This window comes from Augochlora pura, chromosome 5, assembly GCF_028453695.1.
Source record: "Augochlora pura isolate Apur16 chromosome 5, APUR_v2.2.1, whole genome shotgun sequence".
Classification (NCBI taxonomy): domain Eukaryota; kingdom Metazoa; phylum Arthropoda; class Insecta; order Hymenoptera; family Halictidae; genus Augochlora; species Augochlora pura.
Window position 1 is genome coordinate 12486241 of NC_135776.1, and position 13622 is coordinate 12499862.

Here is a 13622-nt window from a genome sequence, read left to right on the forward strand (position 1 = left end):
TTGTTAACAAATTCTTTTACATACACAATGATTGGATTATCGTTCATTGTATTTTGCGATTTCATTATATTATATGACATAGCCCAATGTGAATCGATAACACGAGATGTCTTGCTTGTGGCATTCTCAATAGACAGAAGGTCCGATCTGTACATATGCCTTAAGCGATTGTTATTCCTACAGCAATGATAAGATCATGTAGTGGTAAACAAAATATACATGAGCGTGGTAGTCATGAAATATCGGCAATTTCAAAAGAGTGACACACCGATGTTCCAAATATCTTGAACTATCGACATTATTAGTAAAATGATATGCGAAAATGTTCAATTATCGGGAAACAAATTCAATGGATGAAGTATGCATATTCTTTCTTAATTCACACGAAGGAAAGAAGGAAAGAAAACCTCTGAGGTGGGGAAAACATCTGAAGTTCAAGTGGCCTGCGAGTCCTGGGTCGAATGTCATTCTTTCGAGTGCATTCTAAGCAACGCCACGAGGCAGAAATTATTCTGTCTATAGTAGTCAAGTGTCGTTTATTCTATCTCTGTCTCTGTCCTTTGTTTCAGTCTCTCAGCTGGTTCTTACTACATTTAATGTGTCCGGTTTCCAGTTCCGTAACAAGTATAAGGGACCCCTGCATATGTCAGTGTGTAAAAATCGAGAGACCGGAATTTAGACTCCCCGAGAATACGCACAAACACTTGTAAAAGTCCTTTGTCTGTGATATATGTTTTATATTTTTGTATCAAAACCTAGAGTTCGATTTATTTGAATTCACATCCTTTTATCGATTCCAGTTAATATCAAATCCATCACGGTGCACTTTTGCCGCTGAAGGTGCACCATTAAAAGTTACGAGGTTAACTAACAATCTTTATTCCAATCTTCTCCTAGGTCCCAATGGCAATACAAACATTGGCTCGTCCGCAATTCTTAAACATAAACTACCAATCCCTTCGTAGGTTCGATCATAATTAACAAACCGTCCTATTCTCAATCAACTAGACAAATCCTCGATCACTTCAAGAAGTTGTTTTCGTAAGATTCTAAGAAGAAAAGCAAACATAAAATATACTTCAGAAACGTTGTGTATTAAGTGCAAAGAGTGTAACCGGGCTGGTTACATATTGTCTCCAGGCGAGCGAAACAGTGTGTGTATGTGTGTGTGTGAGACAACGCGTGATCTCCCTTCTCCAGCGCCGAAGATGCGTGCGCGCCGATCCCCACCCGATTGCGATCGAAGGAGGTCGATACGAGAGCAGATTTCGGCACTCTGCGTTTGGAACTGATCGAAGTCTAATCTAGTAATCTTACGCCGTGCGAAAAACGTTATAATTAGAGGGTCAAACCGACCTGTCCATTTCATAACTTGCAAGCGCTCCAAAACCGGGGAGTCGTGAACGCAAAACCGCGTCGCGGCACTGTACGCGCGTTGTTACCAAAGAATTCTCGCGACCACGTAGCAGTCAAATCATTTCATTTCACTTCATCGTTCAATTGATAGAATCACCCGGAAACCCGAGGCTCAATAGAAGCGAAGTTCTGTTCTTGGTTAGATCTACTGAACTGGCTCGGGACGGTGCTGAATCGGCACCCGAACTGGCTGAAGCCGTTGACTTTCTCACGAACATAGATCGCTGGTGCCACAAGTGCAATCCTGTGGGCAAGTCCCGGGAGGAATCTTGTTACATTCAGCGGTGCGCGGAAAACACCACGCCGTAGTGGTAAATCAACGTATTTGTCCTTGACTTAACCTATCGAATCATCCGGAAGTCCGACGCTCAATAGAAGCGAAGTTCTGTTCTTGGTTAGGTCTACTGAACTGGCTCGGGACGGTGCCGAATCGGCGCCCGAACTGGCTGACTCCGTTGACTTTTTCACGAACATAGATCGCTGGTGCCACAAGTGCAATCCTGTGGGCAAGTCCCGGGAGGAATCTTGTTACATTCAGCGGTGCGCGGAAAACGCGATCCGGTAATCAAGAAATTCTCACCGTGCTTTAACATCGCGCGGCTACTTCCAGACGCGGAAACGCGTGTATTGCACACGCTGCGTCCGTTCGCCGTTAATTCGATCCAAGAATTGTACGCCCCGCAAGCATAATTGCGTCGCATCGCGGAATCGCCGCGCCGTATATTGTAAAATCAATCTCGCCATCGTTTCAGCGCAAAGATCGTGCACCCGCGAGCATAACTACGCCGTATCGCGGAATATTACGCCGTGTCGAAATACCGACCTCGACGAGAGTTTGTAAACACCGTTCTCCCGCGGGCGACCCGTATTCATCCGAGGAATCGGCATTCCTCGATCCTCCCAACTTTAAGACTCAAATAAACCAAATTTATATCGTACAATATTCATTAATTAACCCTTGGGCAGATCCTTGCGTCCAGCGGCACGAACCTCACGTAAATAGCCGACGCGAACAGTAACCGGGCGTGTCGGTTAGTAGAATTTCCGCATATTTCCCCGCGTGAGAAATGGACCCGGTTACAAGAGGATAATAAACGATCAAACTGCGTTCTCAGGTTAAATAGGTGATAGTAAAATATACGAATACCTTAGACCGTCAAATACCGTTAACACGTTGATTGCGATCACATCTCATAAGACGGACACATCTCATTGAGAAGGCACGCTCCGCTCACGGTTAACCAAAGTGACAATCAACGTGTTAACTGCACAAGTAACTAACAAACTCAATGGACTAATTCAGAAAATGACTAACTAAGCTGGAAGATAGCAACATTGTCATTTGTACCTGCATAAATTCATAAAAAAAAATGGAAAGTGGCTGGGAACTGACATATGTACATGGACTCTGAGAATTTGCGGGCAAACTATAACTGTCTTTAATTGCAGGGAAAGAAAAAAGTGCGAGGTTATACATTACATTTCTCGCATATTCAATTAAGACTTCAAATGTATTAATCATGTTTTAAACGATATCAAACGAGAATATGCAATTTGCTCCCGCGGACTATAGAATCGACAGAAGTTAACAACGGAAACCGTGAATAAATCATAGCGCCGAGGTGTAGTTGGACGATACATTAGATTTTCTGTTCATACTCACTTTACAAATCCTTCAACATGGACGTATTCCAGAAAATTTATAGTATCTACTATAATGTAATGTATATTACTGGACTGTTACCCAATGATTATTCTCTAAAAACAAAAGTTCAAAGAATCGGTTTCTGTTTGCTTACTCTCTGTTGCATTTGGATACAGGTAAGCAAGACACAAGTCCCACTGAAATATTTTTTAAAGCGGGTAACTAAACTTCTTAGTCTCATAGAAGTATTAACACGTGTTTAGAAGAGATGATTTAGAGTGATAAAATAGAAAGTGACTGTGTGATGTACATGAAGTTTTTATCATTTTCATCAAATCTACTGTGATTGTTCTTCGACTATACATACAGGGTATACCACAATTGTTGATACTCCGGGAAATGAGGGGTTCCTGAGGCCATTTCAAGTAACTTTTTCCTTTGCTGAAATGCAAACAGTGACGAATGAGTGGAGTGCACGCGACATTTCAACCTGCTGTTATGTGCGTGAGTCAACACCACATTCCACAACTGATCACGAGTTATGCCTCCATGGAGGCAATGCACAAATGCCCATTAATGTTGTCGCGGCGTGTACATTTTAAAAAACAGGGAACTTGCAGGGATGAATTCTGAAATGAGATTAACACTATGCACGAAGATTTTCACGCAGACTATGTCGATTGTCATAGCACTTCCAACGTCGGCATATCTTTCTAGCTTTCATTGGAAAAACCTTACACCGTGTTGCTGTTTGGAAGTGGTGTTTTTAGTCAGAGCATCTCAGATTTTTTTCAAACAAAGTTTGCGTTGCTATGAGAATCGACGTAGTCTACGTAAAGATCTTCGTGCACAGTGTCAATCTCATTTCAGATTTCATCCCTGCAACTTCGCCGTTTTTTAAAATATATGCGCCGCGACAACAGTACAAGATATTTTGGGTGTTTGAGCAATACTTACATGGAGGCATAATTCGTGATCAGTGTGGAATAATAGTACAGTGAAAGTGAACGTGAGTGTAATCTATACTGTTTTACATACGTGGATTACAAGTTTTGGATTATAACATTTATAAGTGAATGGGTGAGTTATTCATTAATAATATTTGTGAAATTTTTCAAATTGATAGAAAATTTACAACATCCTTGTTCGTTACTTCGAACGCAGCTCAAAGCCTGAACGCAGCCCTCTCCTCGTGTCGCGCCTCAGAGCGAGGTAGGTTCCAGCCCGCTGGCTCGCGCGCGTAGTAGCAGGTTGAAATCTCGCGCGCACGCCTCTCTCTGTTTTGCATTAATAACTCGTTAATAAAGCCGCGTATTGCATTTTGGTAAAGGAAAATGTTACTTGAAATGGCCTCAGGAACCTCTTATTTCCCGGTGTATCAATAATTTTGGTACACCTTGTGCACAGGATGTCGCATAACTAGTAGTATAATCTGATAGCCGCTGATTCTATGACAACAGATTAGGCAAATATATATAGAACAAATTATTTTCATTGAAGATTTCTTTTACGAGACAACTTAGATTGAGAAAATAATAATATTGAATAGGAATGAGGTGACATGTCCGGTTATGACATACCAATTCTACTTTTCGTTATACTAAAAACGATGCATCTTCGAAATCAGTTTTGTAGAAAACAAAGTGCTAAATGAAAGAATGTTATTGTATTTCTACGATTTATTTTTTTGCGTGAAATTAGCCACTATCCCATTGTATCACCAGTTACATGGCACTCTTTGCACTAACTCATTTAGATCTGAAATTAGTCCAGTTAAAATGGAATTTTCGAATATTAAATTAGTGACGTAACAACGTTTGTATTCATTATCCGTTAGATTCTATTACAGTGAACTATTTTTTTTATAATCTTGATAATTTTTACTTGATGCAAAGTGAAGTCGGTAATATGAAATTTAATCGATTACGTCAGTCAGTTTGTATTATTAAATTGTACGACGTGCGATACGGTAATTCTAATCTCAATTTAATCATTTGTTGTCTATATGGTGCGTCAGCTAAAGGACACTACGAAATTACATTTCCTAGCCAATAAAAATAACCAATATTTTTATGAAGTACGTCTTTCTTCTATTCTAAGTTTCAAAGATGTCGACGTTTTGTTTCTGTATACAAAAGAAAAAACTAAACACACATACGACAATATATGCATATAGAATACAAAAAAAATACTTAGCTTCACAACAGAAACATTTACGATATTATTTCGCTTAGAATAATCTTACTTCGTGTTGCCGGTTTGGCAATGTAACTGATTTTGAGTAAACATTTTACTTTCTGATACATGTAATATCTCGTCCTTAAACTCTTAACGTTTCTCTTTTCTTTTTTTTTTGTTGCGGGAGAAATCTGCACGTCAGACGCCCCCGTAGCCTTCTTGAGGTCCATCCGAACGACCACCACCAAAGTGTCGTCTGCATAGCAGACTAGGGTGGCGCCGTCGGGAAGGGAGGCCCTCAGGACCGCTTCGTTCCCCAAGTATCACAGCATGGGTCCCAACACGGGCCCCTGGAGCACTCCGCGATCCACAACCCTCCGCTCTATCCCGTACTGGCCGGGATATCATGTGGTCCTATCCCGCAGATAGTCCCCGATCACTGTTTTCAGATAGGGGGGCACATTGTGGTATTGTAGTGCTACCCTAATGGCAGACCAAGGCAGGCTGTTGAGGGATTGACGATGTCTAAGGACACCGCCAAGCACAACCCACCCCGTGCCACGGCATCGTCCGAAAGGGACTTGACGCGGCCGACCGCATCAATGGTCGACCGCCCCTCCCGGAAGCCGAATTGGCTGTCCGCCAGGTCAGGACCATCGCGGGACAGGTGCCTGCCGAGGCGGGCAGCAATAATCTTTTCGAAGGGTAATAGCCCGCCTTATAATCGCCGCCCCTAGCAGGAAGGTAAAGAGGTGCCTCAGCCTCCCTCCCATTAAGCCCAGGGCGCAGCCAGGCACGGGCGGGTATAATTTGCTTTCCCTGGAGTCACCGCATTATCCCGGCCATCTCTTCCTCCGTGACCTCCAAATCGGAGGACCACGGGTGGACCCCGCCTCGAGGTCGGGTCGCAACACCTCCAGATCTCTCGGAAAAAGTGTGTCCACGACCCGCCCGAGGAATTGGGGATCTAGACTCTCTGTCGTAGGGGGCACCCAAGGACGCAGACGTCAGAAAACCATCCGACAGGGACGCCCCCATACCCTGTTCTAAGGTGTTCAGGCATTTTTCAAAGGCCTCGAGCGGCCAACTGGGTGGCGCGTAAATCACCACCACGACGATTCCTCCACAGTCTGCCGCCAGGAATCCCCAGCCACGCTCAATAGTCGAGCACGATGGGGACTCGTAAATCGCAGCGGGACAGTAAATCGCAGCGGAACCGCTCAGGTCCCCCATCCAATGTGGATGATCGGGGACCCGATTCGGCTCCGCCACAACTGCCAACCAGGCCCCCCGCTCGGTCAGGGCCTGCAGTAGCACTACAGGCCCTGTAGCCGATTATTAACTAAAGTTCATATCGAATACTAATTTTGGTCCGTCGGTGGTGGGTGTCGAGTATCTTCTCACGCACCGACGGGGCGTGAGGACAAAAACTCCAGCAACAGTGGCGGGTGACTTGCATCTCCACGCACTGCGCTAATGTAGGTAGGTGTTAATGTGACCAGGAGCTTTATATTGAGCGCAAGCGCTAGCTCATTCGGACCAGGCTACACGTTAGCCTATGCTGGCGATATTGGGGCGATAAACCACTGATAAGAGAGGTACACGCACACCTGGAATGTGTGCGCGTTAGGCAGAGAAACCCCCCCCCCCCCCCCGTCACACGTTAAGGATCATCCGAGGAGAAGACCGTCCCAGAGAGGGAAGTGACCCACTTAGCCGTCGCGCCTGCAATCACCCTTTCGGGTTTTTGGAGGCGCGACGTTACCAGCGGGGGCCACGAGGAGGCGGGGTCACCAACGCAAGGCTCGATCTCTTGCGGGTCCATGCGATTGCTCGGATGGAGATTAAGCCGCCACGACACACTATAGTATAGTGCCCGCGAGGTCTCGGCGGGAGACAACAAGATTCACGCTAAACTGCCCGCAGCAAATACCATCCCGTCCCCCTCTTAGGCAGGATCATGCCAGGGCCTTCGTTCGCCAATCTACTAATAAGAATGTCATCAGCCCACACCGCGCGGAGGTGAAGGTTGGACTTTGTAAGCCGGCTATGGTGGGGTTGCCAACCTGTGCCACCCCAGCTGCTGCCACAGGGGCCGCTGCCTTGGCCCCCGTGGTTGCGCTTCTAACCCCTCGCATGTGCCGCGCGGTGGCGGGACACGCCCGGCTGCCGAGACGATGTCCGGCTGGCTTGCCCGTGTCCGAACATATCAGACACTTGACCTTAGCCGGACATTCTCTGGCCTTGTGGCCCTGGACATTGCACTGGTAGCCTCGTATGACCGAACTCCATGCAGCGGTAGCACTGCAAAGGCCGTGCGCTGAGGGGCTCGACTGCCACCTGGGTCCAGCCAACCGTGATGCAGCCCGCAACCGCAACTTTGCGAGCGGCCGCGGCTGGACACCGGTCCTAGAGGGTGCCCAATCCTGAAGGAGCCGACCGGATTTCGCCGGTCTGGACGTACTCCTCGGAACACCCTCCTACCTGGGCGATAGCCGAAACCACCTTAAAACCTTGACAATTAACATTGACAATTGGTAATATTATATTTTCGCCATACTCTGCTGTTATAATTATGTTGTCCTTGCAATCTTTGCCACAAATCGATTACCGTTTTCAGTGGAGCACTATATTTATTTCATAACTCCATTTTTATGTCTGGGCTTTGAACAGGCTATGGTTTGAAATAGCTAAATTTGCATATACAACATTACACTCTAATTCCGGTAGATTTACAATTGTTTTTAGTTTAGGGTTTTTGAAGGTCCCACCAGTCTCTGTGGTTATACAAAACAACACGTACTACTTGAGGTAACAATAACATTAATAGCAATAATTTATTAACAATTAATAACAAATTAAGTTTCATTCTTACTCATTCCCTTTGTTTCTTTCTTTATTTCCCTCTCACTAACTCACATTCTATCTTTCAGCCATACAGGACTTCGAAGAATCTAAGAATAAACTCATATCATTCGAAGCTACTCAAACACTCTGTGAACATCTGTCCCATTTTTCAGTATTTTACGATACTCACTCTCGATCATTCTGCTGCTCATACTCGAACCAACCCTACACGACTGTTAACGAAAAACAGTGGTTAATGAGAGGTGAGAGCGCTTTTCAAGGAAGGAAGTTGTTGCGCTCAGACTCTGAGCCGCGTTCGAAGGAATAAACAAGTCACAGAACATGATCATTCCGATTTTATTTTACTAAGTGACAGTGATTATTTTAAGAAAAACGTTGTATGTCCTTATTCCAGAATGACTGAAGAATAGTTACCAATTTTTCGGACTCCAAATAGTAAGTAGTTTAATCGTGACAGCTGTTTTACTTTTCTAGTATGCATGATGTGTGCCATATGAAATATTTCTGTTATGTATACAGAGGGGATTAACAACAAGTAACTCCGTCAAAGTATGTAAATGATTTTGTAATTTAAATAATTTCGTGCCCGGACAGAATTCAGCGAATAATTTAATAAGTTTTTAATAAAGAACCATGTGAAGAAGGACGTAAGATATTTGTTTGTTTGAGAAATGTGAAAAATGTTATTAACATGAAGCTTACCCACTGAGTTGTGAATCCACGTCATGCTCTGAGGATAGTTAATTGACCTCGTACAATTCGTGATAAATGGCACTGTTGATCTGTTTACGACAGTTTGGCGATCGATGACAAACAGTTGGAATTCGCTTGTAGAAAAACGAAGCACTGTCGGCCATCGTACAGTATACCACAGTTCTTCCGCCAGATATACTAACAGGCCACACATATTAAACCAGGAGAGATCATCCATAATTATTATTGAATAACTAATCAGTGTTTAGTGATAGTACAGTGAAAGTGAACGTTAGGGTAACTTGTCTGGAGACATCCGTTTGTTCGTCAATGTTATATACAAATCAAGCTATGCTATTCTTCATATTATAAAATATGAGGTCAATGGACTATCCTTCGAGCGTGGGGTGAAATGGGTGAGTTTCTTATTAATAAAACTTCTGAAATTTCTCAAATTAATAACAAATTCGGAAAATGTTGTTCATTCCTTCGAATCCCGCTCGTACTAAGCGCGGCCTTTACTTTCCGTCGCGCCCCAAAGTGAAGCAGTTTTCAGCGGTATTTTTCGTTAATAACTTGTAAATGAAACCACGGATTGCATTTTCGCTAAGGAAAAAATTACTTCAAATTACGTCGAGTACCTCTCATCTCCGGAGTTACGATGATTTCGATACACCCTATAATGTGAGCAACGATTTTTAGTCGAAGACAAACACCGATTAGCGGGCTCTAATCCCTACTCCCTAATGCAACTACAGTATACGAAAAAAGTATTCATACACCACTAGGTGCTCTACTTTGAACGGCTATAACATTATTTCTAGAACATTAGTATAACAATGAAAGACACTAAAACGTAGGAGATTAACACAGCTTTCAAATGATATAGTATTTCATTAGGGTTTAAACATTTTGTTACAAGATATTAAACAAAACTCTTAGCGAGTGCAAATTACATCAGGAAAAAAGTATTCATACAGTTGTCATCTACTGATAAATCATATTTGAAACAATAGAATAAGAGTAGTCCCGATGTGTATGTTTTTGTTTCTTAGTTTTTGTTTCATTTCGTTTAGTATTATTCTGTCTATAGTAGTCATGTGTCGTTTATTTAAGTTCTCCATAGAAATGAAAATTCTTTTAGAAAAATTAGTGAATTAACTAGAAAAGGTAAAAATATAAGAAATTAGGAACAATAGAAAATAAGCGTCGTTCTGGAAAGTCTGCGAAAATAAATGAAAGAGATGACAAACCTATCGTACAAAAAGTAAAGAGAAATCTTTTCAAGAGTGCTGCTATAATTGTGACAGAGTTAGAGGCAGCTACTGGAAAGCATGTATGTATCCTCAAGAACAATATGGATATCTATTCCGGGTTGCTAGGAAGAAGCCATACATTAACAAGGTAATACCTTTTTCCCAATGGATCATGTACTCGCTAAGAATTTTGTTTTATATTGTGGGGTATGAGATAAGAGCGTTTGGGTTATGCGATAGTCGGATCGAGTGAGGTGTGAATGAAGAGTGTTTGGACCGTGTAACTGTTTCTCGAAATGAGAGTGCACGTGCGTACGAATCGGTGATTAAATATGGTCGTGTATGAGTGAGTTTTTGAGAAAGCAAGAGTGTCGTGAGGGTAGAAAAGTTTCCCCAGTTGCGTGAGAGCGTTGAGAGAGAAAAGACGAACCGTAAGATATTTGTGAGAGACTTGTGTGTAAAGACTGTATCTTATTTCATTATCTTGTTTTCCCCTTTTCTGTTATTAAATATTTTGTTAAAGTAACTGGTTGATCCTTTGTTGTCGAAAATCCTTACAATATCTTGTAATAAAATGTTTAAATCTTAATGAAATACTATATTATAATAAATAAAAGTTGTGTTAATCTCCTACATTTTATTATATTTCATTGTTGTAGTAATGTTCTTCAAATAAAGTTATCGCCCTTCAAAGTACAGCACCTAGTGGTATATGAACACTTTTTTTGGATACTCTATGTACCGTCCTCAGCATCTTGAGCGACTCCGACCTACTAATTAACTACACATTATTAATAAAAGACAATGACAGAGATCAACTGTAGATAACATCAAGATTGAATGAAATAAAATAAGTATCAGACGATCGGCATGTAACGACTTCGTTTTCTTCGCTCATTTTTTTCACGTTTCCACTTTGCTAAGACCCTTGTCCGTAGCTTTGTCTTGTAGCTTTCTACTTAGCCCGTAGCATTGCCCTTACTCATTACGTGACATATTGAACAACTCTACTTTAGATATTGATTTCTTGACGTTATATTGATGTGTGATATTCTACGAACAATGATAAACTAACATCTACTCCATACCTCATTATAGCATTGACCATGATAAACTATCAAGTTGTTTAATTCCAAGCATCTTAATGCGGTGAAAACCAACTACACACAAGAAAATTATATGAAACAAAATAATAATATTACAAATGTTTTTTGAAAAGTCAGAAGATTGTAGCTGATACTAAGTATTTTCTTTCCTTTTTATTCTACATGCGAATATTGAATAAAAAATTATTTTATTTTAAATGTCGTATGTAATCTTGAATTCTAACATTTACTATATATTTTGGATAAATGTACAACCAGCAACGAAACAGCATGACATTATATTAAGGTACAGTATCTAAATTATAAATACTAAGAATGGTTATATGGTTGATGCATAATACAAAATGAAGAATGCAAATTTCTATATTGTAAAAATATTGTTCGTATCTTTTTCTTACGTATTGTACGTATTTGTTGTGATGTGATCTTTTTTTATCTATTCCGGTATAATTTCTAAGTAAATGTATAAGCGTCTTTAGCACCGCAAACAGTGATCCGAAAGACTATTTTAGCAAATAAAAATTAAAATTGGCGAAATACAACATTTTTAATCGCAAAAAATTGTTTTCTAATTTTTAATTCTGAAAATCATGATTCACTCTACGGCAAAAATGTAGAACGTATTACTTATAAGACTTATGTTTATTAAACATTTTTAAATTTTCGAAGGTAGTACTATTAACCATATAAACATTAATATCCGTTCATAAATACAAATAGGGTGACCCCAAAATGAGAAATTTATTTACACAGTAGTTTGGAAAGCTTTTCACTCAGCCTTTACACGAATTAAAGAACAGAACCTAATCAACAAAATGACGTAAAGCGCTTGACAAATTCACTCAAGTTTCTATACTTTCCGTCGAAAAATTAAATTGCATGAAGAAGAAAATTGATTGTTTTAAAGTGTGTTAATCTCAAAATGTATAAAAATTTAGTAAACGCTGATTCGACTAAAACAAAGTCTATACTTTTAGGTACAAAATCCCTGAACAGAAAAATAATTGATGTTTCATATTATCGTTTATCGAAAAGAAAAATATTAACCGACGAACGTTACTTCTTAAGACGATAGCGGTTAGAAATTTTTCTATATTAGGCTACTTAAGAAATTTTTTTCATCGTATAAACTTTAATCAAACATACAGGGTGTCTTGTTTAAGTAAGTACAGCAGAAAGTCTCGGAAGAAGTTGTAGTTACTACAAAAATGATTTTACGAAAGTTATTTGATAGTACAGACTACAACATGTAATATTAACTCTTTTTTATTAGTGGAGTACTAAAGATAATCTGGTCAATCTATGTTTCTTTCATGAGAGGCTACATTTTTTCTTCAGAAGATAACAACAAGCATTGAGATAAATGTGGAAGAGCGATACGTAGACAGCATCGCCACCTACATATATTTTCTGAATCGTGAACGTTATTTCTTGAAGGGTAAGGATAACTGGGTATAAACTGAACTAAGTATCACTAGTTCATTACAAACAGACTTACTACTCTAACTACTGACTGTTATACACGATGGATAGAAAATCTGGATCCGTGAGCTTCTAGATGTTTCCTGTGTCGTTTCTCACTCGAGACTGTCGTACACAGCTATGGCTTGCAAACTTTTCGACTCAGGATCATTTACTGTTTACCTGCATTTTTTCCCTTTTTTACGGGTTATTTTTCCATGTGCATTAGTCATAAAAATCACCGAGAGTGAAAGTCTTTAGAAAACGCGCTGTTTACAGCTCCACTCGGTTTATCGTTTAACTATTTGAGAGACGTAGCATTTAACATCCTCCCCCCAATTGAGATGTATTACATTGACACTACATCTCAATTCATTAACTTGAAATTGAAATAACTAGCATTTTTTTCTTTCCTTATTCTAGATATACAAAAACCAATCAAACTCTATAATTTAATTATAACCTAGTCGGCCCGGTTTAATTATTATCCTACCGCTTCTCGTTACAACATTGTCATTATTACTATTTTCATTCCTACTTTGTTTTGTTTCTTCTAACTGACGTTCTGAATAATCCTTGAATTTATTTGATATGATTTCGTTTATATTTGTTTTCGAACCTTGCACATTTCAATTCGAGTGAATACGTTGACTAGACCTTGTCATTTCACTGTCGGCTGTAATTCAACGTACAAATCTTGCAACCGTTATCATCATTACGTACATCATCATATCTATTATATAAAAATAAGTCGGGTTTTCCTTCCTGACGCTATAACTCCAGAACGCACGAACCGATTTCCACGGTTTTGCATTCGTTGGAAAGGTCTCGGGCTCCGTAAGGTTTATAGCAACCAAAATTCTGGAAAAATTTCAACAGAAAAGCAGGAAAACAGGGAAAATCATTTTGTGGAGGTCCACTAAAGTCACTATATACAGGGTGTTTCTCAATTATTGTAACTCCGGGAAATGGGGGGTAGCTGAGGCTATTTCAAGTAAC

At 40.6% G+C, this 13622-nt stretch overlaps 1 protein-coding gene across 4 annotated transcripts in view; it reads left to right on the forward strand.

The window, feature by feature from the left end:
* The first annotated feature begins 3090 nt into the window (after window positions 1-3090).
* LOC144469831 (uncharacterized) overlaps window positions 3091-13622 on the forward strand; it is a 19560-nt gene continuing 9028 nt past the window's right edge. For all 4 annotated transcript variants that reach the window (XM_078180503.1, XM_078180504.1, XM_078180505.1 and 1 more), the window contains exon 1: window positions 3091-3237. In XM_078180503.1, coding sequence (XP_078036629.1) covers window positions 3097-3237 — 141 coding nt within the window. In that variant the 5' untranslated portion in view covers window positions 3091-3096. The remainder of the gene's footprint in view (window positions 3238-13622) is intronic.